This window comes from Heliconius melpomene, chromosome 14, assembly GCF_056956725.1.
Source record: "Heliconius melpomene rosina isolate 202511_hmr_F chromosome 14, ASM5695672v1, whole genome shotgun sequence".
NCBI lineage: Eukaryota > Metazoa > Arthropoda > Insecta > Lepidoptera > Nymphalidae > Heliconius > Heliconius melpomene.
Genome location: NC_140402.1, coordinates 3060286 through 3085263, shown reverse-complemented (window position 1 = coordinate 3085263; position 24978 = coordinate 3060286). Strand labels below are relative to the sequence as shown.

Sequence of the window (24978 nt, the reverse complement as noted above, 5' to 3'; positions counted from 1 at the left end):
AAAACTAGATTGATCGCCGATCACATTTCCGATTGGTAGATATTACGATACCGCCAAAAATGTTTCATACTGACCAATGAAATTGCTACTATACGCAATTTCCGTTCAAAATGGCTGACAAAACTATGCCTATATTTGTTCCATCTGAAAAACCTTTAAAAGTCGTAAAATGGAAAGTTAAAGAAGGTGCATTTGTGTCTCATGGTCAAATATTATTTTTATATAGCGATTCGTCAGGCAGCAGTAGTGAAATTAAGAAATTTAAGTCGACACGCGCTGGTACTATTGTATGCATCAAGGTGAAAGAAGGAGACGTAGTAGAGCCTGGGTAAGTGACGTCATATTGTATTTAGATACTTTTAATTGCCCAAACATTTTTATAATTACAACATGTTTAAATTCACAGTGCTATTTCTTGTGGAACAATATTTAAATTATAATAAATAGAGCATTAAACGATACCGGTTTTAAGCAAAACGTTAGCTTAAAAAGTACTATTTGTAAGCGCGCCAAAACAAGGTTGTTGTTTTCTTAAGTCTCAATAACTTAATAGTTAAATTAAATTTATTATATTTATTTACGTTTCAGAGGATGCATTGCAGATTTAGAAGGATGTCGCCATCCTACAGTTATGAAAGACATGTGTGCCGAATGCGGTGCAGATTTAAGAACCGATGAGGTTCAAAAACACGATGCAGCAGTTGTTCCAATGGTACACTCTGTGCCTGACCTAAAGGTATAAATTATAATTTTGATCGACAAGTCTATCCTAAAATTAAAAATGCTTAAAACAGTTTCTTATAGCTAGCTCTTCATCAAATATATTAAAACAAATAAAATGACAGTAGTATTTATATTTATTTTACAGGTGTCTGGAGAACTAGCCCAAAAATTGGGTAGGGAAGATGCTAATCGATTATTAAAAGATCGAAAATTAGTACTTCTTGTTGATCTTGATCAAACATTAGTTCACACCACAAATGATGATTTACCCCCCAACTTGAAGGTAATCTAAATAATGTGCTATATTATGAAGCATTGACAGAAAATATATAAAGTGACAAAATTAATATTATATAATAAAAAAAAACATTTAAGATCCATTTAATTATGGCACTCAATGCTCATGACTTTGTCCTATTACCAGAGTAAGGAAAATGAAAATGTTATTATATTACACCAAGTCAGAAAGAACGAAAATTATAACAGTCATATTTACAGTCCAATGTCCTACTGCTCATTAGTACCTTCACTGGATATTATAAATTATGATTTTAATAATGAAATTTTTACAGGGAGTACTTCATTTTTTCTTACGAGGTCCAGGTAACCAGGGTAGATGGTGTCATACAAGGCTTAGACCTAAAACAGAAGAGTTTTTAGAATCTGCTTCAAAGAACTACGAATTACATGTTTGTACATTTGGAGCGAGGCAGTATGCTCATGCCATTGCTGAATTATTGGATCCTCAGAAGAAATATTTTTCACATAGAATATTATCGAGAGATGAATGTTTTGATGCCAGAACAAAATCTGCTAACTTAAAGTATGTTATCTATTTCTTGAATACTTCAATCTTTACAAAAAATATGAATGAAAATTGTTATATTCATATATTTTGTAATAGTATTGACTATTTATCATACAAAATACTAAAGAAATATTATTAATTACTTTCCAGAGCTTTATTCCCTTGTGGTGATAACATGGTCTGCATAATAGACGACAGAGAGGATGTATGGAGGCATGCTAGTAATCTTATCCATGTTCGTCCATATTCATTTTTCCAGTCCACTGGGGATATCAATGCTCCTCCATCATTGTGTAAGTCACCTATTACTAAATAAAACTTTATATTGTGTATACTAAATATGAATATTAAATAATTGTCTTAAAGATGAATCTATAACAATTTTTTTCTTGTTTGTATCAGTTTAAAAAAAATTAAGAGTTAGTTTTGGATTTAGATACAAGTTGCAATGGTAGAATATTTGTGACTTCCCTTGTAATCCATATAAAAATATCCTTCTGAAGACTTCCTATATTTAAGCTTTTTAAGGAAGACAGATACGAGGATGACATTAAAATAATATTTTTTTAATTTATAGACATTTATATTTATAGACCTGACAGGCAACACACTTCTTGTTCGGTAATAAAACACTACCTTACTAGAGAGGAGAAATGAAAATAATTAATTCCTCCAAGTGCCGATCGAATGCAAAATGATTCTTGATTCAAATTTTTTCCATTGCAACTTTTAAAAATGATCTAAATATTTTTTTCAGTTGTAACTTCTGATGAGAAGGCTAGGTTACCAAGTGGTAAAAATGGCTCACAGCCAATAAGCAATCAAATGCCATCATTAGAAACTGAGCCTGTTAAAGAATTAAAAGAAACAAAACTGACTGAACAAAATGAAGTAAAACTTAGTAGTAATGGTAAAATAGTCGCAAAAGAAAATAAAATTGAAACAGACAAAAACAAAGAAAATAAGGATATCAGTAAAGAAAATGATATTGAAAAAGCTGTTAAAGATGACAAAGTAGAAAGTGCACATGTTGACAAGGAGCCTGATAAAGATAAGCAAAACGAATCTGAGACTCTTAAAACTGATGAAAAATTAGATACAATAGATGAACAAAAAGAACACGATAAACAGTTAATTATAAAAGATGATAAGCAAACAAATAACTTAGCTGAGAAAGAACCTGAACAAGGCAAACCAGTTATAAATCCTAATATACCGGTTTGGGTGGCGACTGCTGATGGCCAGATAGAAGTAGATGATGCGGATGATTATTTAATATATTTAGATGACATTTTAAAAAGAATACATAAGTAAGTGGTTTTTTTTTTGCTTCACACATTATTCATACAGGAGAGTAGACAAAAGAAACCTAGCATTAACACATTCTGTTTCCCATGTACCTTTTATCATCAATATTGACACTCCTTGAAAACTAAGTTTTCTAACCAATTAGCCAGAGGGACCCTAGTGTTAAGACACTCCATCCTCATTTTCCCCCCCAATTCTGAAGGCAATTTGTGTTGAGTGTCAGAACAGACCAAAACCTGTCGAATTACAGTCACACTTTGTGCCCCTGCTTCATGACTAGCCTCTATTTCCTTTTCCTTAATGCATAAACAATACTATTCTAAATTTCAAAATAATATATAATATAATTTATATTTAATAGGGAATTCTACAATATATATGACACTATGGGCAAATACCAAATACCAGATTTGAAGTATATAATACCCGAAGTAAAGAGCAAAGTGTTAGAGGGAGCCAGCTTAGTGTTCAGCGGATTGGTACCCACACATCAAAGAATAGAAACTTCTAGAGCCTACCAAGTTGCCAAAAGCCTAGGTGCTGAAGTTACTCAGGATTTTACTGAGAAAACTACTCATTTGGTTGCAGTTCGATCAGGTAAATAGTTTAACAAAAAGTTCTTTTTTTTTTAGTTTCTTGCTGTATAGCAGAGTAGACAAAGGGAACCTAGTGCTAAGATACTGTTATTATTAGCTGTGGATTATTTGCAATTGTTTTACAAAATAGTATGTAAACTAAAAATATTTTTCTTCCGTCTAGGCACGGCAAAAGTGAATGCTAGTCGAAAAACGGGTGACGGTAAAAATAAAATACATGTAGTAACGCCAGAATGGTTGTGGACATGCGCTGAACGCTGGGAGAGGGTCGACGAACGCCTATATCCCTTGCAACGAGGTGGACAGGTTTGTTCAATAAATCTTTTTTTTCTTCACGCTCGTATTGCGCTCTGAGCATGGAAGGCAAGGAATATGGCAACCTAGTATTAAGACACTGATAACCATATTAACATTTTTTTTTAAATATTTTATTAGAGCTATATGAATAAATACAAAAATAGATATGTTTAATAAACTTACATGCTGTATATATACTAATTAATATATGCATATTTGTTCTTCGTTTATTTAGGTAACTTTTTAAAATTTAAGCCTAATCCCACTTAGCAAGATAAGCAGAGAGAACTTAATTTCAAGGCAATGTTGAATTATAAATTTCAGTTCATTGTGTCTCAACACCGCTATTGGTATTACCTAAAGTGGAAGAATGAAAATAATTAATTGCCCCACAATTGGGGGCAATTGTTTTTAGTTGTATCCCCAATGGGATACAACTAAAAACATTATTTATACATAGATGTGACTAAATTAAAACTTTTTTGTCTTGTATAGAAAACTATGTTACATATTAAATTTTAACAGCCATATTAGCTTAGTTTCTTCTGTTTTTTTGACAAAATAGTGCATAAGTAGATAAAAAAAAGTAATAAAAAAAAACAAACAATGCCCCCATTTGTAGAGCAGCGCGCGCCGACCACCCGCGCATTGCAGCAGCCCGCCGCCCGCGCCGCCTCTGCGCAAGCGCACACCCTCCGGGCGGTTCATGGACACTCTCAACCCGCTGCTGTCCTTCTCTAGCGACGACATCGCCGACATGGACAGGGAGGTGAGCTACTAATATTATAAATGTGCAAATTTGTGAGGATAGATGAATTCATATGAAACTTTACAGTAATATTAGGTTAGGAAAAAACGTCAGAATATCATTTTACAGTTTTAACTATATATAAGATTTTGTATAATTTGGCTATAACAATAAGTTTAGTGGGTGAAGCCATGTTTGGAGAATAAATCAAGTAGGTAATTTAATTATGAAAACTCAAAAAATAAATTATTTTAACATGATATAGCAAAGAAGTAGGAATCAAAATATTCTTTTACCACCCATTTTCGAAACTAGTGAATAGCGATATTTAAGCTACGCCATGTCGACGTAAGCAAAGAAATGAAAATAACTAAAACATAGTAAAATAAGTACCTAATGCAAAAAATAGTACCTAATATATAAAAAATGTCTCAGGTGGAGGATATCTTTAATGAATCTGATGAAGATTCAACAGATGAGGAAAAGAAACCTCAGGATGATGTAGATGATGAAGAAAACATGTCTGAAGATAGGCTCCTCAGTTTAGAAATAAGCAAAAGTTCTCAAGACAGGTGAAGCAAACATTATTTAATAATAAGTGTATACAATTCTCATTGTTTTTACCTTGTAGCTTAATTTCCATATAAACTTAATTAATAGTGTATTATTTTCTTATTGTCACTGTGAATCTATAAGCAATGCTTGGAATTTGCAATATTTTTAGATATTTTGTCATTTTCACTGTATAAAAAAGTAGTAAGATAGTATGTTGGTTGTATTTAGAGACTTAACCTACTCCTCTTGAAATTTGTCCAAAAACTAGCCAATAAAGCCATACATTCTTATTTAATGCTAACATCAAAATATAAGTTGTAACAAGTATATTAGAATTTTGTAACCTGTCTGTTTTAGCAGGTTACTTGAGAAAGATGAAGATGAACGCTCAAGTGATTCCAATACAGGTAAGATAATTTTTAATACCTACTCTTCTATAGAAAATTTAAAAAAATCTTTTACAGAAAATGATAAAGTTCAAAACTACTAAGATTCACCACATGCTGTGCATGACGGGTGCAGTTGAGGGAAGCCATATTCTGCAAAGTTTTGTCTCTATGTCCTCTACTGGGAAATGATCAAAAACTCCATAATTTCCTCATGATCAATACTTAAATGATTTGGCTTAAATGTATAATAAAAATCTATATAAAAACTTTATTATTTTAGAAGATGGAGAACGACCTAGGAAGAGACCTAGACCTTCAACACCAACTTCTGATGATGATGACAGCTCATGGAACTTAATGGGAGCAGCCCTTGAAAGAGAATTCCTTGCTCAGGACTGATACCAACATTCTGTTGTACAAATTCTATTACTTTATGTTAATAAAATAATGTTAAGGAAATTTATAATGGGTACTTTATTTCTAACACCTTATCCCCTATAGGTTTTAATACACATAAAATCTTGTAAATAAATAGAAGCAAATAAAAGAACAGTTGAATTAGATCTACTTTATAACTAATTAATTATATATTAAATTTACACTTTCTTAAATTGCATAGGGATCATTCTCATCAAATACATGGAATTTGGTATATGTGGGTTTTGATGTGAAATCTTTTTTACCATCTTGCCAACCTCTGGGAGGAGCTTTTTTATAATCAAAACTAGATTCAAGTTTTCCGTAAAGTTCAGCTTCTTTTTCAATGTCCTCTCTGTATCTCTCCTTCGCCACTTTCTTTCCCGTAACAGGATCAGTAATGTCGCCAAAAGGATAAACTACCTCCTTGACTTCGTGTGTTATTAATTTTGTCATTTTCTTTTGCAAAGCTTGTATTAAGACAATATCCCCAGTTTTGTACTTTTGATTTGGGTCGTAGCAGTAATAAAATTCATCTTTTCTGAAGTACTGAAACAGAATATTCAGATGTATTTTTTGAACAACATTACTTATAATATTATACAATTTAAAAACATTACGAACCATCAATAAATTTTCGTCCAATTCTAACCTCTTAACGCGAATTTTGGTAGCATTTTGTTTAACTGTTGGAACACATTGACCTAACAAAAGTAATTTTCTAGCCGCTTCCGATATGTTTCGAGCCATTATCGATATAATGTAACTATGAAATAGTATAAATTTGTTTTAATTATTGATAGAAAGATAGCCCTGTTTATTTTTAACCTATCCTGATGTTTTTGACTTTTACATTATAGTGTTGCCATGTATGGAAAATTAAATGAAATAGTTAATAAATTGATAAAAAATATACCATATGGTATCGGTAACAATGAAAATTATCATTCATCAAAGGCATAGTAATTTCATTAAGTAAAAGAAATCTCTGTTTTTGATTATAATTATTGTTAAACAAGCCGTATTACCGGTGTTCACTTTTCATTCAATTCAAAATTCATTAATATTCACCATTATTTTATCAGAATATGAACATAAAAATAATTTAAATCTTATCCTAAATGCAGAGAGCACGTACAAAAAGGACGCTGAAGACAGTCAGAGACTGTTCTACTGCACCACCATGTCCTTAACCCTTGATAATATAAATTGTTACAGTTGTTAATATATTTTCAGGAATTAAATACTTTTATTTTATATATTGACGTAATGAATGTCAAATATATAGCAACGCAGGCCACAGCTCTTCTCTGCTAACGATTAAAAAACTGCAGTCCTTGTGGACTGAACTATCTTACGTTATATCAAACATACAGCAATTTTCCTTGTACTATTTTAACTGGTAATTATGTTTGTCTTTTTTACACAGATTTTAGATCTAAATCCCCACAAATTTTAGTTGCTATTTTGTAAAGCTATTTTGGAACACAGATTTAAATAAAACAACCACAATTAAAAACAAAAATAAACATTATTTAATAAAAATTATTATGTTCCAATAAAAAATGTACAAACATTTCTATATAGCAATCACCATAAAATGAAATATAACAAGTAATATTTCCCATGATATAAAATAAACAACACCATGTTTTTATCAGTCTCCAAAATCAATTGTATACATCTAAGCGGGTACTAATTTTGTGATCGGTTTTACCATTGTAACCAACGCAGCTATCGATGATACTGCCCCAAAAGTACCTATTGCACTTGGACTTAATTTAATAAAACCCAAAGCTGTCAATGGAATGAAAAGGTCACAGGAGTTTTTTAATGTATCAATAAATATATCCTTATGACAATTAAGAATTGTATAAAAGTGCCTCATACTAGCATGGAAGTCAAATTGATTTAAGGGACCATTTAACAAAGCTGATGGTTTCAAAAACATGCTTCTGTTTAACTCCAAAATATGTAAAATTTCATATAAATCTCTTGCTAAGTTAGCAATTATAGATATGAGCCAAAATTTATTGGCTGTTTTATTCCAATTGTCCGAGTCTGATTTAAGGAAGCCACTTTTCGTAAGCCATACTATATGATCAGCATATAAATACAATGCATGGGCTATTTTGCTCACTGTCAATGATATTCTTAAAAAAGAATCTTCTATATTCATAGTGTTTAAGGCCAAGTAGCAAATATCTATACATCTTCCCAATCTTAACACTGAAATATTAAAATTTTATTACATCTTTTTGATATGGTTTGAAATAAAATATGATGTAGCACTACATGTAAAAAAATTTTATCATCTATTATGTGTAAGAATTGTGAAAAAGACCGCTACAAAAACAAATACAAAGAAAAATTTACAATATTCTATAACTCATCTGAAATTATAGTTTCACTTAATTATTTACCTTTCCTAAAAGAACTTAAAGTATTCTCTAAACTTTTAATTCTGTCAATAGAGTATTTATTTGCATTTCTAGATTCTAGTTGATGCCACACCAGGCGGCTTGTATACTGAAATAATCTGAAATAATAATAAAATGCAAATAATTATAATGTAAATATTGTCAATTTATATATAGTTAAAATATAAATTAGAAATATTCATTTTTAGCTGAAGTTGCAGTGTGAACACTGTATAATGCACATAAAAAGTAGGAGGCAGAGAGAACCTGGGAACTTAGTTTTAAAACATTCCATTCCCATTAAGACATTTCCCACTTGCCACTAATTTCTGGAGGCAACTGGAACTCAGCGCCGCACTTTGTGTCGAAAATCAAATAATTTTAATTATAGTATTTTTTTTAAAATAATTCATGAGATATTGTAAAATTAATTTTGCTACTGACCTGGCAAGCTTATCTCTGCCATTTGACTGGTTGTTTACTTTCAGTACAATGTCCATATTAGCTTTAGTATATTACAACTAATTAAGTACCATTTATCCTTATATAAAACCAATGCATTTATAATCTATAGGTGAGAACTGAAACATTTGGAATGAAAGGACTTGGAAAATACGTTTAATGTTAATAAGGAATAATAAGGAAAAAAGTTAAGGAAAAGTCTTTTAATATTTACTAAATGCATAACGTTTAGTAAATTAATAAGCTTGTATTATAAATGACAAAACATAGAATAAGATAAATAATGTATATCTTGTTATTTATAACGTAAACTTATAAAGATGATCTATATAAAAAGCACCGTTGATCGTAAGTTGCAAAACAAATTTCAGTAGCCACTGACCGTAAGCAATATTAGTCATTTGGTATCACAGAACACATTTACTCAAAGAATGTTCACTTCATACTAAAAAATGGGTGACAAAACGATGCTGCTGCCATCTCTAGCATGCCCAACGAAACACAACTTGCGGGAAATTCAAAATTTGGCTTTAAATCGATTTTTATTCAAAAGCCAGAATTATTATTCCTTCAAAATCATTTGGAAGTATTATTATTTAAATTATGTAATAATACTTCCAAATGATTTTGAAAGAGTGAATAATTTATATATAGTACAATAAAAAAAATAAATGCAGAAATAAAACTAATAAACATTTTACATTTTCTTTATTGCTTATAAACATTTGTTTTAATGATATTTACACAAACAGTATTTCTGCAAAACAATTAAAATATACTGCTAAAGATTACAACATTGCTACAAGACAAACTTGCCCTTATATGTTAAAATAACAATTTTAATTTTTATAAGTTAAATAGAACATAATCTGCAAAAAATATATAATTTATATATTTATTAACATATAAGATTGTGGGCAGTTGTACTTGATTGTTGTGTTATTGAATTTATTTTTTAAAAAAAATTACAGACAAAGATAAAATTAATAAAGTAGGTATAATGAACTTAATACAGTGTTGGTCAAATTAAATCTAACATTAATATACAATTACTTATTTTTAATATATCTATTTTCCTTTTTAACAATTTCTGATAATCTGCAAATTGTTTATTTTTAACTAAACAAAATCTTTTTACTGTTGTGGAAGGCACTATTACATATAAAATCAACATTTTCTTTAAGATGTTCCTCACATTGGGCAAGAAAACTAAAATTTACATCTGTTTCCAATTTGCAGATTGCAAGTTTTTTGAGGTTTAAAGAATATGATAATGTTTCGTATAAATTATTGCAGATTGTGGCACAGTTCTCAAGACATAAAATCTTATAAAATTTTTCAGATACATAGTTTAACTTCTTTTTAGCATTATCATAATCTTTGAAGTCCATAAAAGTGTATAAAAGTGTGTAAGGTGTAGTGTATAGTGTGTATATATATTATCGGTATGTTTCAATTTTAAAACTGAATCACAAAGCTTGCATTGGGGCGAGCTATGACAAATGTGCAATTTTCAAAAAAGTCATACATTTTCTTCAAATGATTGAGTTAGAGAAAAAAGACATACATTTTCTTCAAATGAAGAATTGTCAGTCATGTTGGTGTGGCTTTCGATCTGCAGAATCAATATTTCAGCAGCTAAACAATTTATCCATATACATCCCAAATTTGCAGTGACTGTTGCCTCTCCAGGTAGCAATCCTGAAAATAACAAGAGGTAATAAAGGTCAGGTTACAGAAACTAAAATCAACATATCATTGTTAGATGAATCTTCTTGATTAAGCAATTAAAAGAAAATTAAAGAAATTGTTTAAGATTAATGTAATTTTAGTTGTAACTATTAGTATTTTGTTAAATTTATCTGTGTTTACGTTTTAAAATTATAAATTAATATCTAATATTTTATTTTTACGTATATATCTATCTGTTTTAGGTTTTTTTCACTGTTACCATAAGATAGGCTATTTATTATGATAGGTTTTTAAGTTAAATATATTGTCATTACAAGTGAACCAGTATCAATTAATAATATACTTGAATTACCATTTGAATACTTGTCAATACCCTTCTTTGCAATGGTCCTGGTATAACATTTGCAGGAAAATGTGATGTCCCTGGTTGTTCAGTGGAAAATTAAAATCTTTGATTACCTGATTCTGAAAATAAAATATAATTGGATGAAAATACATTGCCAATGTATGATTATTAATATGTACATAAATAGAACAGTTTTTCTAAACAGTATTTTTTTTTCAATAAAATTGACAAATGAAGCCCTTTCAAAATGGTGGCAACGTAACATTCTATGTTCACTATAATTTTTTTTCTGAAAATCGATAGAATACATAGGCCTTCGGGGACGCAAAACTTGGCCCAAGTTTCACAACTGAAAAAGTACAACATTTAAGATATGACTTTATCTAGAGAAGTTAATACTTAATGATTACTTACCGGTGTGAATTGGAAATTTCAGGATCTTCACGAGGGAACATATGAGGCATCTACTTTTCAAATTGTCTCCCGTACTTTAGATCCAAACATTCAAACAGAGAGAACAACTGAACAACAATAGAAATCTAAATATAAAATACAACAGAAATGCTAAAAACAGGTTGCTTGTTTAAGTCGCAGTAGTATGTTCGCCATTTGCAAATGCTAATGCTACCATTGCCATATCAAAACATAATCCTACTACTGTACTTTAAATACCGGTTACATAAACTGTTTCTCATATCGAAAAACATTTTATCACGGTGCCTTGCTTACATGAAATATTATAAAGAAAGTTATTTATTAAACATTAAGTAATTTAATCGTCAATTAAAATTAAATTCTTAAAAAAATACTCTTAGAAAAACTACTAATTAGTAGTTTTATATTAATATAGCAATACAACGGGTCCCAAGTTAGGTATGTCGCCCAAGCTCCTTAGGAAGTCGACCGGGCCTGTTTGGTATTGTTCTGTTTAATTGATCGTTTAATTTGATATTTGTAGGTATATACCACAGAACACATTTACTTGATATACTATATTGTATAAACAATAAAGTATACATGTAAACTAATAAAGTCACTTTTGAAGTTTTCTTTCAGTGCTTGTCATGACAACAACATACGTTGTCTATGAATTTTAGTTGTCTATACACAATTATAGAATACATGTAAAAAAAAGAGATCCAGTATAAGTACAGCCTTCACCTAAAACAAAACAAACACATATTTACAGGATGTACACAGGTGTTTCTTTTTGTTTACTTTACTTACATTGCATTTTCACTCGAATCTCACCTTTTCCGAGTAGCTCTTTTCTTATTCCGAGTTAAATAATGAATTAAAGTTTTTATAAATTATTCATAAAAAAATATATAAATATTATGTTTATATTAATTTACATATCTATTGAGACGATGTATAGTTATATCTCTCAATTATTTACAGCTTTAAAATGTTGTGTTTCATTAGTTTTAAATCAATTAAGCTATATACAGAATTAATAACAATTTATAAATAAGTATTTATTTCATAATGCATGTAAAAATATTTATAAATTATTAAAAATATATTAAATATTTTTTGTATAGGAGTATCTTCATAGGTTCATATAACGTAGGAGAATATCTTTATCCTGCTAAGTGTTTATAATTTTGCGATAGTTAATTTTTTAAAAAATATATTTTTAACAATATCAATTCAGAAAATTTATTTTTGTGTTTTCCATAGACAATCTTGTAAGTTAATATTGTGTAACTTAAAATTTGTTATGGTAACATTGTTAAAGTAAATAGGCTGCTTCTTTCCGTGAGCTTCCCGCAGCCATCTTGAAACATCTTTTATAAATTTTTATTTGTTCTTGTTAAAATTTTAAGTTTACCGTGTTAATTATATATGATATACATGATTAATTAAAATACTAACTTGTGGGAGTTCTTTTATCTTAGAATAGTGGTTTCCATCTTTATTTTATTTGTGGTAAGACTATTAACTTCGTTTAGTGACGTGAGATAAAAATTTTCTCGAACAAGGCGACATTTTGAAGTGACGTGTAATGTTGTGCATTTCAGATAGTGGTTCACCAAACTGAGCTTACATGATTGGATTACCGCGTAGCGATAGAGATAGAGATCGTATAACGGTGAAAATACGTAACATGAAGAGAAGTACTTCTCGAGATAGTATGCCGCGTTCCAAAAGAACGCGCAGTAGCATAGGAAGGTATGACGACAGCTCCGATGAGCGCGTCACCCCGGAGCGGGTGCGCCGTCGAGTGCGCTCGCCGAGTCCCCGCGGTCGGTATGTGTCTCCTCACCGTGACGACTACGTACGTTCACGAGAGGTACGGGAGGAATCCTCGCGTGCCTACTATAAGGTTTTATGTGTAAGTGCTTTACATCCCAAAGCTTCTGACGAAATTGTGAAGGATACGCTTTATAGGGAGTATAAAAAATTTGGTGATTTTAGTATCAAAATTTCTCATGAGTTGGACGAACGCGTCGCATACATTTGTTTTCGAAGTGTCGAAGATGCCAGAGATGCTAAACATGCTAAACCAAGGATTATTCTATATGATAAAGTAGCTATCGTTGATCCAGTGTATGAACCGATGCGCTCAGAGTATAGGAGTAGACCTAGGAGTATAAGTCCTCCTGATTATGATCGCCCTTACTCTTATGCGTGGTCTCCAGTTCCCGAGAGACGTAGGCCACCGCCAGATGAGAGGGCTTATGGAATACCTCCTACTGTTCCTCCTCACCATAGAGATTTTCGTCCTCCAATGCATGAGTATCCAATGGCTGGACCCCACGGTCCTCCAATGCATCATCGTCCACCTATGCACCACCCACCACATCCTCATTATATGCCTAGGCCTTATATGCCCCGTCCACACCATCCACCATTTGAAAAAATTGAAAATAAGAAAGATAAATTCCCCAATTATTTGCACCATGTTCAACCTGAAGATGATCCTCTAGCAACAAGAACTTTGTTTGCTGGAAATTTAGAAATTAATATATCCGATGAAGAGCTACGCAGAATTTTTGGCCGCTATGGTATAGTGGAAGATATTGATATAAAGAGGCCTCCTCCAGGTACAGGCAATGCATTTGCATTTGTCAGGTACCAGACTTTAGATATGGCACATAGAGCAAAAGTTGAACTATCAGGTCAGTATATTGGAAAATTCCAATGCAAAATAGGTTATGGCAAGGCTACTCCTACAACTAGAGTATGGGTTGGCGGTCTTGGTCCATGGACTTCAGTTGCACAACTTGAAAGAGAATTTGATAGATTTGGAGCCATTAAGAAAATTGAATATGCAAAAGGTGAACCACATGCCTACATATTATATGATTCAATTGATGCAGCTCAGGCTGCTGTAAAAGAAATGAGAGGTTTTCCTCTGGGTGGACCTGAAAGACGACTTAGAATTGATTTTGCAGATGTAGGTACAGGAGGTCCTTATCGACCAAAACCTTATGCTCCACCCGCAGGTGAAGAAGGAAGAGCAGTTGAAGGCTATGAGGGATATGAGGGAACTTGGGATGATAGTTACAGTTATGGAGGTTCAGGATACAGAGGCAGAGGTGGACACCGAGGTCGCGGTCGCGGCATGTATCGTGGTGTTTACCATGGCACAGGTGACTATAGAGATGAAGAGTGGAGAAGAGCCCCTGATAGTGAATATGAAGGACGCATTCGTCGCTCAGGATCTCGCGAGCCAGGAGTCGACAGGTCTCGTTCGCGTTCGCCTCGTCGTCGCTCCCCTGATAGTGATTCAGATGGATCCCCACGCAGAAATGGTGGTATGCTTGCATCAGCTAGAACTTTACCAGAAGTTGTACGTAAAGCAACAACAATCTGGAATGGGGCATTGATTCTTAAAAATTCACTATTCCCAACAAAATTCCACTTGACAGATGGTGATTCAGAAATAATTGACAGTTTGATGAAAGATGAGGAAGGAAAAAATCAGTTGAGAATAACACAAAGACTTCGGTTAGATCAACCTAAGTTGGATGATGTACACAAGAGAATATCAACATCAAGTTCTCATGCAATCTTCCTTGGAGTTGCCGGATCAACTGCTTCGGTTACCAATGAGGATTCAAGTATTCAGACAAGACCTATGAGAAATTTGGTTTCATATTTGAAACAAAAAGAAGCTGCTGGAGTTATATCACTTTTAAACAAAGAAACAGAAGCTACTGGAGTTTTGTATTCATTCCCACCATGTGACTTCTCTACTGACTTGCTTAAACGGACATGCCACAATTTAACTGAAGAGAGTCTAAAAGAAGACCATTTGGTTATTGTGGTGGTGCGAGGAGGTTCCGCTTAAAAAATTAAGAGTATTTATTAAATAGACAAGTATAGATTAAGTTTTTATAAAGCCTTAACATTTTGCAAATTAATAAAACATTTTTTATTATATAACTTTTGTGACGCGTAGTGTTGTGAGGTGATTGTAAACATAGTTTAGTGAAGGTTCACTAATTCATTATTCTTGTGCAAGTGCTGTGTATGCCACAGTTGTAGTGTAAAAGCAATAAATATTATTGCCAGTTAATAAGTTTATTATATATAAATATTAGTTTTGCTAGACCATCTAAATTGTGTATTACAAAGAAATGACAGATGCAAGTGTATAATTGTCAGTGTATGTTGTGTAGTGTGTGCAAAAACAAATAGATTATTATATTTAAAGTTGTAGTTTTTTTACACCTTGTGAGCTAGTGTCTGGAAAGTGCTGTTGATATTAGTGAATGATTAGTGTAAAAAAAGTTTGTGAAAACTACACAGAGAAAAAAAAGGTTGAGTTGGGGGTATTTAGAAAAAACTTAAAAGTGCATTTAACGACTGGTATAATGTTAGTGAGATATTGTGGTAGGTATTTTATGTGCTGTGATTGTGATTAGTGATACAGGGGATCTCAAAGTTAGTGATAATCATGTGTTCTTTAATTCCGAGTAAGTAGAGTCGAATAGTAAATATGGAACACTTCCTTTATTCCTGGCTAAAGTTATTTGTAGTTTTTACATTTTATAATTATTAAAGATGCATAATATATTAAATTATTATTTTTTTTGTTTCTAACAATGAAACATTTACTGTAGACCAAAATTAATTTAGATTGATTTTGAAAATTAGTAGTTTTACTTTATTTCAAAAAAATGTATCTTCCAAGTACTTAATTTTCTTCTTTGGTATAAATATGAATGACCCGGAAACAGGAAACTTGTCTGACTGTAAGTATTTTGTAAGATAAATTACATAAAGTTAAAGTTCAGTAAATTACCAAAAATAATTACACAAATTAAACAAGAAGAACAAATAATTTTCTAGAATTGTTAAGTCTTAATTTTTAAAAGCTTTTATTTAACTTGCAATGTATGTATGTGGGTTCGGGTGAAATCTTGGAGCTCAATTTAGAAGTAGATATCGTCAACCGATTGAGCTGAAATTTTGTATACACGTTTACTTTGGATGACAATGCACGATAAAATATGTGACGTCACTCTAAATCTAATATGGCGGACCATGCAAGATGGCGGAATTGTTATTTTTAATGTACTTCTACAATATGGGTATCAAATGAAAGGACTCGTTGAGAGCAACTCGAAAAATAATGTGATGTCATTCTAAATCCCATAAGGAGGAAATCGAAGATAGCCGAGTATCTATTTGGTCTACTTCTACAATAAAGATATTAAATGAAATGGGTCGTTGACCGTAACTCTAAAAATAATGTGACGTTATACTAAATCCAATATGGCGGAACATCTAAGATGGCGGAATAGTTATTATTTATGCACTTCTGCAATATGGGTATCAAATGAAAGATCTTGCCGAGAACAATTAGAAAAATAATGTGACATCACTTGAAATCCAATAGAATTGACACGATTCAAGTTTTTTGTGCTTTCATATAATGAAAGGTATGTTTGTACGATTGAGCTGAAATTTTGTATACACGTTTGGTTTGGATGACAATGCACGATAAGGTTTGTGACTTCATTCGAAATACAATATGGCGGACCATCCAGGATGGCGGAATAGTTATATTTCATGAACTTCTATAATATGGGTATCAAATGAAAGGGCTTCTTAAGAGCAACTTGAAAAATTATGTGACGTCATTCTAAATCTAATAAGGCGGACCATCCAAGATGGCGGAATAGTTATATTTAATGCTCTTCTATAATATGGGTATCAAATGAAAGGGCTTGTTAAGAGCAACTTGAGAAAAAATGTGACGTCATTCTAAATCCAATATGGGGGACCATCCAGGATGAACGAATAGTTATTATTTTTGCAATTCTGCAATATGGATATCAAATGAAAGGGCTCATTGAGAGCAACTCGAAAAATAATCTAACGTCATTCTAAATCAAATATGGCGGACCATCCAAGATAGCCGAATAGTTAATTTTAGTCTACTTCTACAATATGGATATCAAATGAAAGGTCTCATTGAGAGCAACTCGAAAAATAATCTAACGTCATTCTAAATCCAATATAGCGGACCATCCAAGATAGCCGAAGAGTTAATTTTAGTCTACTTCTACAATATGGATATCTATTGAAAAGGCTCGTTGAGAGTAACTCGAAAAATGTGACGTTTTTCTAAATCCAATATGGCGGAACATCTAAGATGGCGGAATAGTTATTATTTATGCACAACTGCAATACGGGTATCAAATGAAAGGGCTTGCCGAGAATAATTAGAATAATAATATGACATCTAGTGTGAGAAACCTTCTTCCTCCTGGCATTAATCCCGGCTATTGCCAGGGTCTGCCTTCCCACTCAACCTACTCCACTTTGCGCGGTCTTTTGCGTCCTTGGTGGTTAGACCATTGGCTCTCATATCCGGCATCACGATATCCAACCAGCGCTTCCTTGGGCGTCCAGGAGGTCTCACTCCAGGAACTGATATAGCAAGGCACTTGCATCCGACATAGTTCTTAGACCGCCGCGTAACGTGGCCAAACCATCTCAGGCGGCGCTCTTGGAGCTTATCCGCTACGTTACGGACCCCAAGACTACCTCGAACGAATGTGTTGCGTATGCAGTCAGACCGCGTTACGCCGCCCATCCACCTCAGCATCTTCATTTCCGTGACGTGAAGCTCCTGAGTGTGCCAAGATACTGCTGCCAACATTCGCGGCCGTATAAACGAACCGGTCGTATGATGCTCTTGTATATCAGTCCCTTGAGCTTGGCGGTTTTCTTCGGTCATAGACCACACCAGTGACCTCCCGCCATTTGGCCCAGGCAGCACTTATCCGGCCATGGACATCGTGATCGATGCCTCCAGACTCGTGCATAACGGATCCAAGGTGCCTGAACTTTTCTGACTTAACGGCTGGCTCAGGACCTATAAGGATCGTGCTCGAGTCCGGGCTCGCGCAGGCCATGTACTCGGTCTTCGACACATTTAGTTTAAGACCGCTGTTCTCAAGCGTACCCTTCCAGAGGTTCACTTTACGCTCCAGCGTCAGTCGATTCTAGTCAATGAGTGCTATGTCGTCGGCATACATCATCAACCATGGAGGCTGCACTACATTGAATAAGAACGGACTAAGATTCGAGCCCTGGTGAACCCCCACTGTAATCGGGAAGGGTCTAGTGTCGCCAACAGCATTCCTAACCATAGAAGCGGAATCGTGGTACATGTCTCTAGCGTGAGAAACCTAGCCAGTGGTAACTAAAAAGTAAAAAATAAATTATAAGCAAAAAATCATTTTTAGAAAAAGCTTTTATTTAAATGCTCTAAAAAGAAGAAAATAAAATTTGTCTTTTAAATTTTAACTATCAACTCATAACCTCATTGTACACAATTTATATGATTATAAAAGCTTGTCGCGTTAATTAATATTTAATTAAATTGAAACTTTAAAAATTGAAACTTAGCAGATTTTACATAATTAAATTAGTACTAGTTAATTTACACAAGTAAATCGCGCGACAAGCTTTTATGATCATATAAATTGTGTACAATGAGGTTATGAGTTGATAGTTAAAATTTAAAAGACAAATTTTATTTTCTTCTTTTTAGAGCATTTAAATAAAAGCTTTTTCTAAAAATGATTTTTTGCTTATAATTTATTTAATATTTTAAACATTACCCAATTTATTATATTTTGTTTTCTATTACAGTTAAATCGAATTTGGAATCTACAATCAACTCGTAAAGTGATTTCTTTCAAAGTGTTCTTAAAAAAATAAATTATTTAAGTATATTCATAAAATTTTCTTTCTTTACTCAATTCCCTTTTAGTCAAACATAGTTAATAAAAAATTGAGAAATAAAATATATTAATTCCATAATGTGTATATACTAAACGATTTTAGAACAATATGTTATATTTTAAAATGCAGTACTATACATATTTCAGAAGATTAATTTATAATAAAAATTGGAAAATTATATAACTTTTAAAAAAGGTTACTTATTACTTAATAATAACTAGTATTATCTAATTTATAAAATAATTGGTAATAATATACAATCTACACAGCTTATAGAAAACATTTCAATTATCTGTTTAATACTAATTATCCACTCCTGGCCTTTTTCACATAATTTGTAGTCAATGTATTCTTCTGACGTACATATAAAGTATATTACTGTAATGTTTCATCTAAATACGTTCAGTAGTTTTTGCCAGAAAAGTGGAACAAAAATCGAATCATTCTCACAAATTTTCAGTTTATAATGTTAGTAGAACTATATAGATGGTAGGTATATAGATATCTTATGCAGGACCGACCGGAGATCCTTGGGGAAGTCCGATGTCCAGCGTCGGACCTCAAAATGAAGGAGCTGATATGATGAAGAGATATTTCAATTCTTACGGCCCTATCCTAAAAATGCAAAATAAATATGGCAGTATGGAGTTCGAATCTCATCCATAACAAAATTTGTTATTAAACAAATAAAACATTACGCCGATCACGTCTGGCACCAACTGACGGCGTTGAGTTCCGCCACACTTTTTTTGACTAGTTTCCCTCTGCCTACCCTGTTGTGTAGCATACTTACTATAACACATAAATAAAAGTTATAATTTTCAAAACATTATCGGAAAATCACTTATATCATTTAAGTACTTAAATTTACAAAAATATAATATTTCTTATCTGCAGAGTACAGACAAAACAATTAATATCGGCAAGACAATTCCAACAGGTCAAATCACTATTAGGTATTTGAAAGGTCAACTAACTGTGTGACAAAGTCCTTGAATCTTCTCTTGAGTAAGTAATTGTATCATGTATGAATGTTACAGGTTAATATACGCCTCAATCATTGTGTAGGACGTAGGTTGATAAGCTCATATTATTATTAGACTACGAAGTGCCGCTCATTTGTTTTTTTAGCGTGAACTTCATGACCTATAAGCAACGCGAGTCGGGCTCGCCCACCGAGGTCTCGAGCTTTTTCTAAAATTCAAGTTTAGCTTAGGCAGCGCCATTTCATCTGACACCTCATTTGAACTAGCGGCTTTGAACTAGTGGCTTCGATGTCAAATTTCACCCCCCTCATATCTTTTTTATTGTTTTATCCTCATATTTTTTCTAAGTAAATATAGAAATGTTTTTTTCAGGAAATCATGGGGTCGTAGATCTGAGTATATGGTTTGAATTTAAACTCGATATCTCCAGTTCGTTCCCGAGATAAAGGGTTTTGACAGTCAGACAGACAGACGGACGGAAAACAGTGATTTTATAAAGCTTTTTTAAAAAAGTACGAAACCCTAAAAAATAAAAAAAAGATTTATTAAAAGAGATATTTTTATTAACTATTTATTATCTTTTAGCTAAGAAACTTACCTTTAAATTAGGAACAAATTAAGTAAATAATTCCGATACGCGAACATATTTCTTTTATTCTTGTCAACAGGAGGCAGATATACATACATATTTATATTTTTTATTTACAATAAATGGATTACTTTCTTCATTTAAGAAACTATTTACTATAACCTAAATGAGCAACTACTTACTTTTATAATTAAAATATCCTATTTTGTAGTCGTTTTAGATTAAAAATATGAAATAAAATTTATCATTTCAAAAGAAATCTGTCAAAGTTATAAAATTTAAGCTGCCGTAGTGATAAATATAATAAATAGTTGTACTCGTGTATAGGAAAGTACCACCTTTTTATTTATGAACAAACCGATTTACCGATTCACTTTCGTATATATATATATACTTGTATCTTTTAATAGGCTAAACAAAAATTGTTTGTTTGTGTGCTTCATATGCACAAAACCAGCCATCTTTATACATTCGATTATCCGGATTTCAGATTATCCGAATGACTAACGACAACAATTAGTTCGGTTAATCGAGTTTCTACTGTATATTTATATTGTATAGCCAGTCAATCGCACGGTGTATGTTCTGTGATTTAACTTTTTACAAAAAATATAAGTTTTGATACAATCTAGAATAATTACAGTGGCACGGTCACTATTAAATATTATATTATTTATGAATGTTATCTTTTGCTAATTTTGAAAGCTTACATATTATATTAAAATTTGTATTATGCCATAGACATTATTCAACTTATATTCACAATTAAAATAAATAGAGCAGTCATTAAAAAAAATATATAATTTAGGTAGGAATCATTGTTGAATAACTTAAGAATGTAACATAATTTAAATTAATTTGAAAAAAAAAAAAAAAACATTATAAATTGTTTGAGATTTAAAAGGAATGTTACCAATTTTTTGTCATATTTTAAAAAAATCTATCTGTAAGGTGCTGGTACTAAATAAGTTAAATAGTATTAGTAACGTCTAACCATAGTTAATACTAAAGCCTATTTATTTTAGATATTAATATATTTTATTTTACATATTTTTTAATATATTTTACTGAACAAAATTAGTTTAATTAATTTAAAGTAATAAATTACTTCAGTAGTAATCTAGTCTTCGACAATAATCTATTAAGTATTTAGTTTAATATTTGTAATATAAAGTGACATTTTTGATTTTTTTAACAATTGCTCAGAAACTTTGTACAATTAACATATTAACTTAAATTTAGGCTTATTAAGTATTATACAATAGAATATTTACAAAAATGTGTTGGTAATTTCGATAATAATTGGGTACAAAAGAATTACATGAAATGGTATATGTGTGCATGCGTCGTCCTTAACAAATGGTGTTTTATTTTACCACAATAATTTTACTATTTATTTGGTTTGAAAAAAAAAAACATTTTTAGGCTTAGGCTTTTATAGAGTAGTTAAAATTCTGGCATCATTTAAAGTGGTGCTGACAAAAACACTGTATTTCATTTAGTTATTTTAAATTAAATATGTAAATTAAAAGAAATATATATATATAATATTAATTGTGATAATTTTCAAATTAGAGTTCCTAATTTAATATAGTCTGAAATTTAAAATTAATCTTTTAACATTAGTGAGACTTAGATGTTGGTAAATATTAAAAGTTTAAAATTAATTTAAATATAGTTTGTGGCAAAAAACTTAAATAGAATTAATGTAGTAATATATAATTAGAATTAACAGATCAAGTTTTAATTATCTATATGTTCTGCTACAACTTAAACAGATCATGAGACTTATTTTAAAAAATGTTACATTTTTTTTGTAATAGCAGCAAAATAAGAGCTAAAGCTTTGTCATTTAATTTAAGAGTTGTCAGTTTACACTAAATACTCCTATTTATTACATTTAGTTTACAATATCTTTATTATATAGCAAAGAATTTAGTTATAAGAATTTAACATATATACAGTGACATATTTCTAAAATTAATACATCCAAACATTAATAAAAAAATAACGTCCTAATAACATAATGTAGTAACATAATAAATAAAATAAATAAATAGCATAAAAACATAAAAATATTTTGTAAATACTATTATACATATTGAAGAAATTTTAATAAAATGTTACATGATAATAAAATGTTAAATGAGCATATCATTGTTGATTATAGTTAACATTAAACTTCATGCTGCATACCACATATAGCAGATAAACATACAGTGTAAAACAAATTGTTTTGACTCTAGGCTCAGAGAGCCTAGTGAACTTAGAGAGGACAGTTTGAGTTAAATAGTGTAACTTAATGCTGCATTTTGTTTTATCAAAGTAGAGAAATGATAATAATTCATTATCCCAAGTGGGGTTCAAATCATTTACTCAGACCTTGTCCCTCAATGCCAGAGTGGAGTTAATATGTAAATGACTTCATATTTTCAGTTTAACTCATAAGTTACTGACAAAACATATAAAATGAAATAAATAAATCAGCTTCATACTGTATCCCGCACACAGCAGGATAGGCAGAGGGAACTTAGTGTTAAGACACTCCATTCCCCACTTTCTGCCGAATTCTAGAAGCATTGAGTGTTGAGTGGCAGAACTCAATGCCGCTCTTTGCCTCAACACCATAGCGAAGAAATGGAAATATAAACGTAAATAAATATTTCTCTTCCTCAAGTGGGGAGCAAACCCACAACCGTTGCGTTACACTCACAGACTTGTGCCACTGTGCCATGACGGCAAAATACATGTAATTTTAAAAAAAAGTATTTCACACTTATTAAAAAGTAAACGTAAAGGGTTTTAATTCTTGTATTCCATAAAAAATAAATCATAATTTATATAGGTAATTCATTGAGAAAATATAAAAACACCAATTATTAACAGCATAAAAATGATTAACAGCCTTATTGTCATCACAATACATAATAATATATTAAATATGTATAATCTTTATGAAAGTAAAAAGTCTTTTAAACACTGGGGCAGAGGCAGTGACCTCACTGAACCACTCTTTACATACTGTAGTATTGCATCTCGACAAACATTTTGTAGAGTTTTAACTGAAAAAAAATTGGTTATAATAAATATTTTTTAGAACTGTGTCAACTTTCATTTTGTATGGCTAGCCAAATAATTGCTTGTAGAGAGGTTGATTAAGCCATTCACAGTTTCAGTTATTTTCTTGATGCTTTGTTATTGATTATTATAGATAGAGTTCAATCAAAACTTAATGTATGGACTAGAATTATTTAAATATAATAATCAGAGTCCCCTTAGTGAGACATTATCTTCACAACCATTATCTGACTAAGCCATCACAGCTAACTGTGTTAAGTCTATATTATTTTTAAAAAAGCCTTACCACCATAGAGCTGGATTATCTTAACTTGTTTGGTTGTTCCATAGACATCAACTACAGCATGCAATGGACCACTAGTGTAAGGTATAGCTTTAGTACAAGGTCCTTGTTCTTCTCCATTAATAATAAAATGCATTTCAGCTAAATCTGGTGCATCTTTACTAGTTTTTGGGCATGGAACAAACATAACTCCTATACGACTGCCTGCATCCATTGGCAGAATACCTTGAGGGGTCCCTTTTTGAGTTAAATTTTGTGGTCTAAGGACCATTTTGGATATATAACCTCTGGGTGTCCTCACACTGTGGCCGTCTCCTAGAACTGACACACGCGGTTCGTTGTCACGGCGACCACTAGATCCTTGATTCACAAGCTCAAAAGTACTTATTACATTATTTTGTGATTTTGATATAGGAAATATCCATGACATCCCCGTGTTTGCTAGATCAGGCAAGGCATACTGTGGGAGCCCCTTATCACCCAGTGCAGCAGTTTGGGGATCAAGCAGAGTAAGGCCAAGTCGCATATGACCGCTCCATCCACGTTCAGTTTTTTCAATTTCCACTAAGAAAATTTCACCAGGCAACAAAGGTTTTTCACTAAAAGTTAATCCGTGAGCAAAACTAGTCTTCCTATACGCCACAGTATTTTCTTCAAATAAAATTATGTTTGACCCATGATAATGGTGAAACCGGGACAACATGTTTAGATTATCGCATACGTTTATTTATATAGCACGTTCTTAATAGTGTGTTAACAAGTGTTCCGCAAAGTTTTAGTAATATATTTACTAATTATCATATTTTATTATTGCAAAAAAATAAAAAATAAATAGCGTAACCAGGGAGTACGACCCAGGCCCAGGACAAACAACAACGGTGTCATTCAAATTAAATGAAAAATGACTGAATGACAATGACATTTAGACAATTCTCTTCATACTTTTTACATACCTTACGTATATAATATATACGGATCAAAGTTGTCTACATTAATATAATTTATTTATGTAACAATATGTATAGTTATATAATTTTATCAATTAACAAAATTTATAAGAAAAGTAA

General features: G+C 31.6%; 5 protein-coding genes and 1 long non-coding RNA gene across 10 annotated transcripts; 2 read left to right on the top strand and 4 right to left on the bottom strand.

Annotated features, from left to right (window-relative positions):
• The first annotated feature begins 64 nt into the window (after nt 1-64).
• Nucleotides 65-5890, top strand: Fcp1 (RNA polymerase II subunit A C-terminal domain phosphatase Fcp1). Of its 4 annotated transcripts, none has more exons than XM_085197323.1 (12): nt 65-328; nt 589-736; nt 869-1006; nt 1296-1546; nt 1682-1824; nt 2289-2841; nt 3201-3436; nt 3599-3741; nt 4355-4501; nt 4916-5052; nt 5393-5442; nt 5708-5890. In XM_085197323.1, exons 1-12 carry the CDS (start codon nt 111-113, stop codon nt 5821-5823), a joined length of 2280 nt encoding a protein of 759 aa, XP_085053449.1. In that variant the 5' UTR covers nt 65-110; the 3' UTR covers nt 5824-5890. The 4 variants fall into 4 exon arrangements, with proteins under 4 accessions (XP_085053449.1, XP_085053450.1, XP_085053447.1 ...); XM_085197324.1 differs by having other exon boundaries at nt 66-328; nt 5396-5442; XM_085197321.1 differs by having other exon boundaries at nt 67-328; nt 5705-5890.
• An 87-nt stretch (nt 5891-5977) lies between these two features.
• Nucleotides 5978-6699, bottom strand: mRpS17 (mitochondrial ribosomal protein S17). The gene is made up of 2 exons (XM_085197325.1): nt 6466-6699; nt 5978-6390 (listed from the first exon to the last, which is right to left on the bottom strand). The coding sequence occupies exons 1-2, from the start codon at nt 6589-6591 to the stop codon at nt 6031-6033; spliced, it is 486 nt and encodes a 161-aa protein (XP_085053451.1). The 5' UTR covers nt 6592-6699; the 3' UTR covers nt 5978-6030.
• Nucleotides 6700-7353: 654 nt separating this feature from the next.
• Nucleotides 7354-11813, bottom strand: Pex11ab (peroxisomal biogenesis factor 11ab). 2 transcript variants are annotated; one of them, XM_085197219.1, is made up of 5 exons: nt 11682-11813; nt 9106-9131; nt 8706-8842; nt 8265-8380; nt 7354-8070 (listed from the first exon to the last, which is right to left on the bottom strand). In XM_085197219.1, the coding sequence occupies exons 3-5, from the start codon at nt 8759-8761 to the stop codon at nt 7526-7528; spliced, it is 717 nt and encodes a 238-aa protein (XP_085053345.1). In that variant the 5' UTR covers nt 8762-8842; nt 9106-9131; nt 11682-11813; the 3' UTR covers nt 7354-7525. The 2 variants fall into 2 exon arrangements, with proteins under 2 accessions (XP_085053345.1, XP_085053346.1); XM_085197220.1 differs by lacking the exon at nt 11682-11813 and having other exon boundaries at nt 9064-9136.
• Nucleotides 9417-11550, bottom strand: LOC146531968 (uncharacterized). Its single transcript, XR_014878745.1, has 3 exons — nt 11176-11550; nt 10768-10838; nt 9417-10424 (listed from the first exon to the last, which is right to left on the bottom strand). It is a non-coding gene; the product is annotated as an uncharacterized LOC146531968 (long non-coding RNA).
• Nucleotides 11814-12517: 704 nt separating the features above from the next.
• Nucleotides 12518-15426, top strand: nito (RNA-binding protein spenito). Its single transcript, XM_085197138.1, has 2 exons — nt 12518-12693; nt 12786-15426. Exon 2 carries the CDS (start codon nt 12812-12814, stop codon nt 15059-15061), a length of 2250 nt encoding a protein of 749 aa, XP_085053264.1. The 5' UTR covers nt 12518-12693; nt 12786-12811; the 3' UTR covers nt 15062-15426.
• Nucleotides 15427-20502: 5076 nt separating this feature from the next.
• LOC146531965 (neuralized-like protein 2) lies at nt 20503-24816 on the bottom strand. The gene is made up of 2 exons (XM_085197215.1): nt 23915-24816; nt 20503-23612 (listed from the first exon to the last, which is right to left on the bottom strand). Exons 1-2 carry the CDS (start codon nt 24612-24614, stop codon nt 23503-23505), a joined length of 810 nt encoding a protein of 269 aa, XP_085053341.1. The 5' UTR covers nt 24615-24816; the 3' UTR covers nt 20503-23502.
• Nucleotides 24817-24978: the final 162 nt, after the last annotated feature.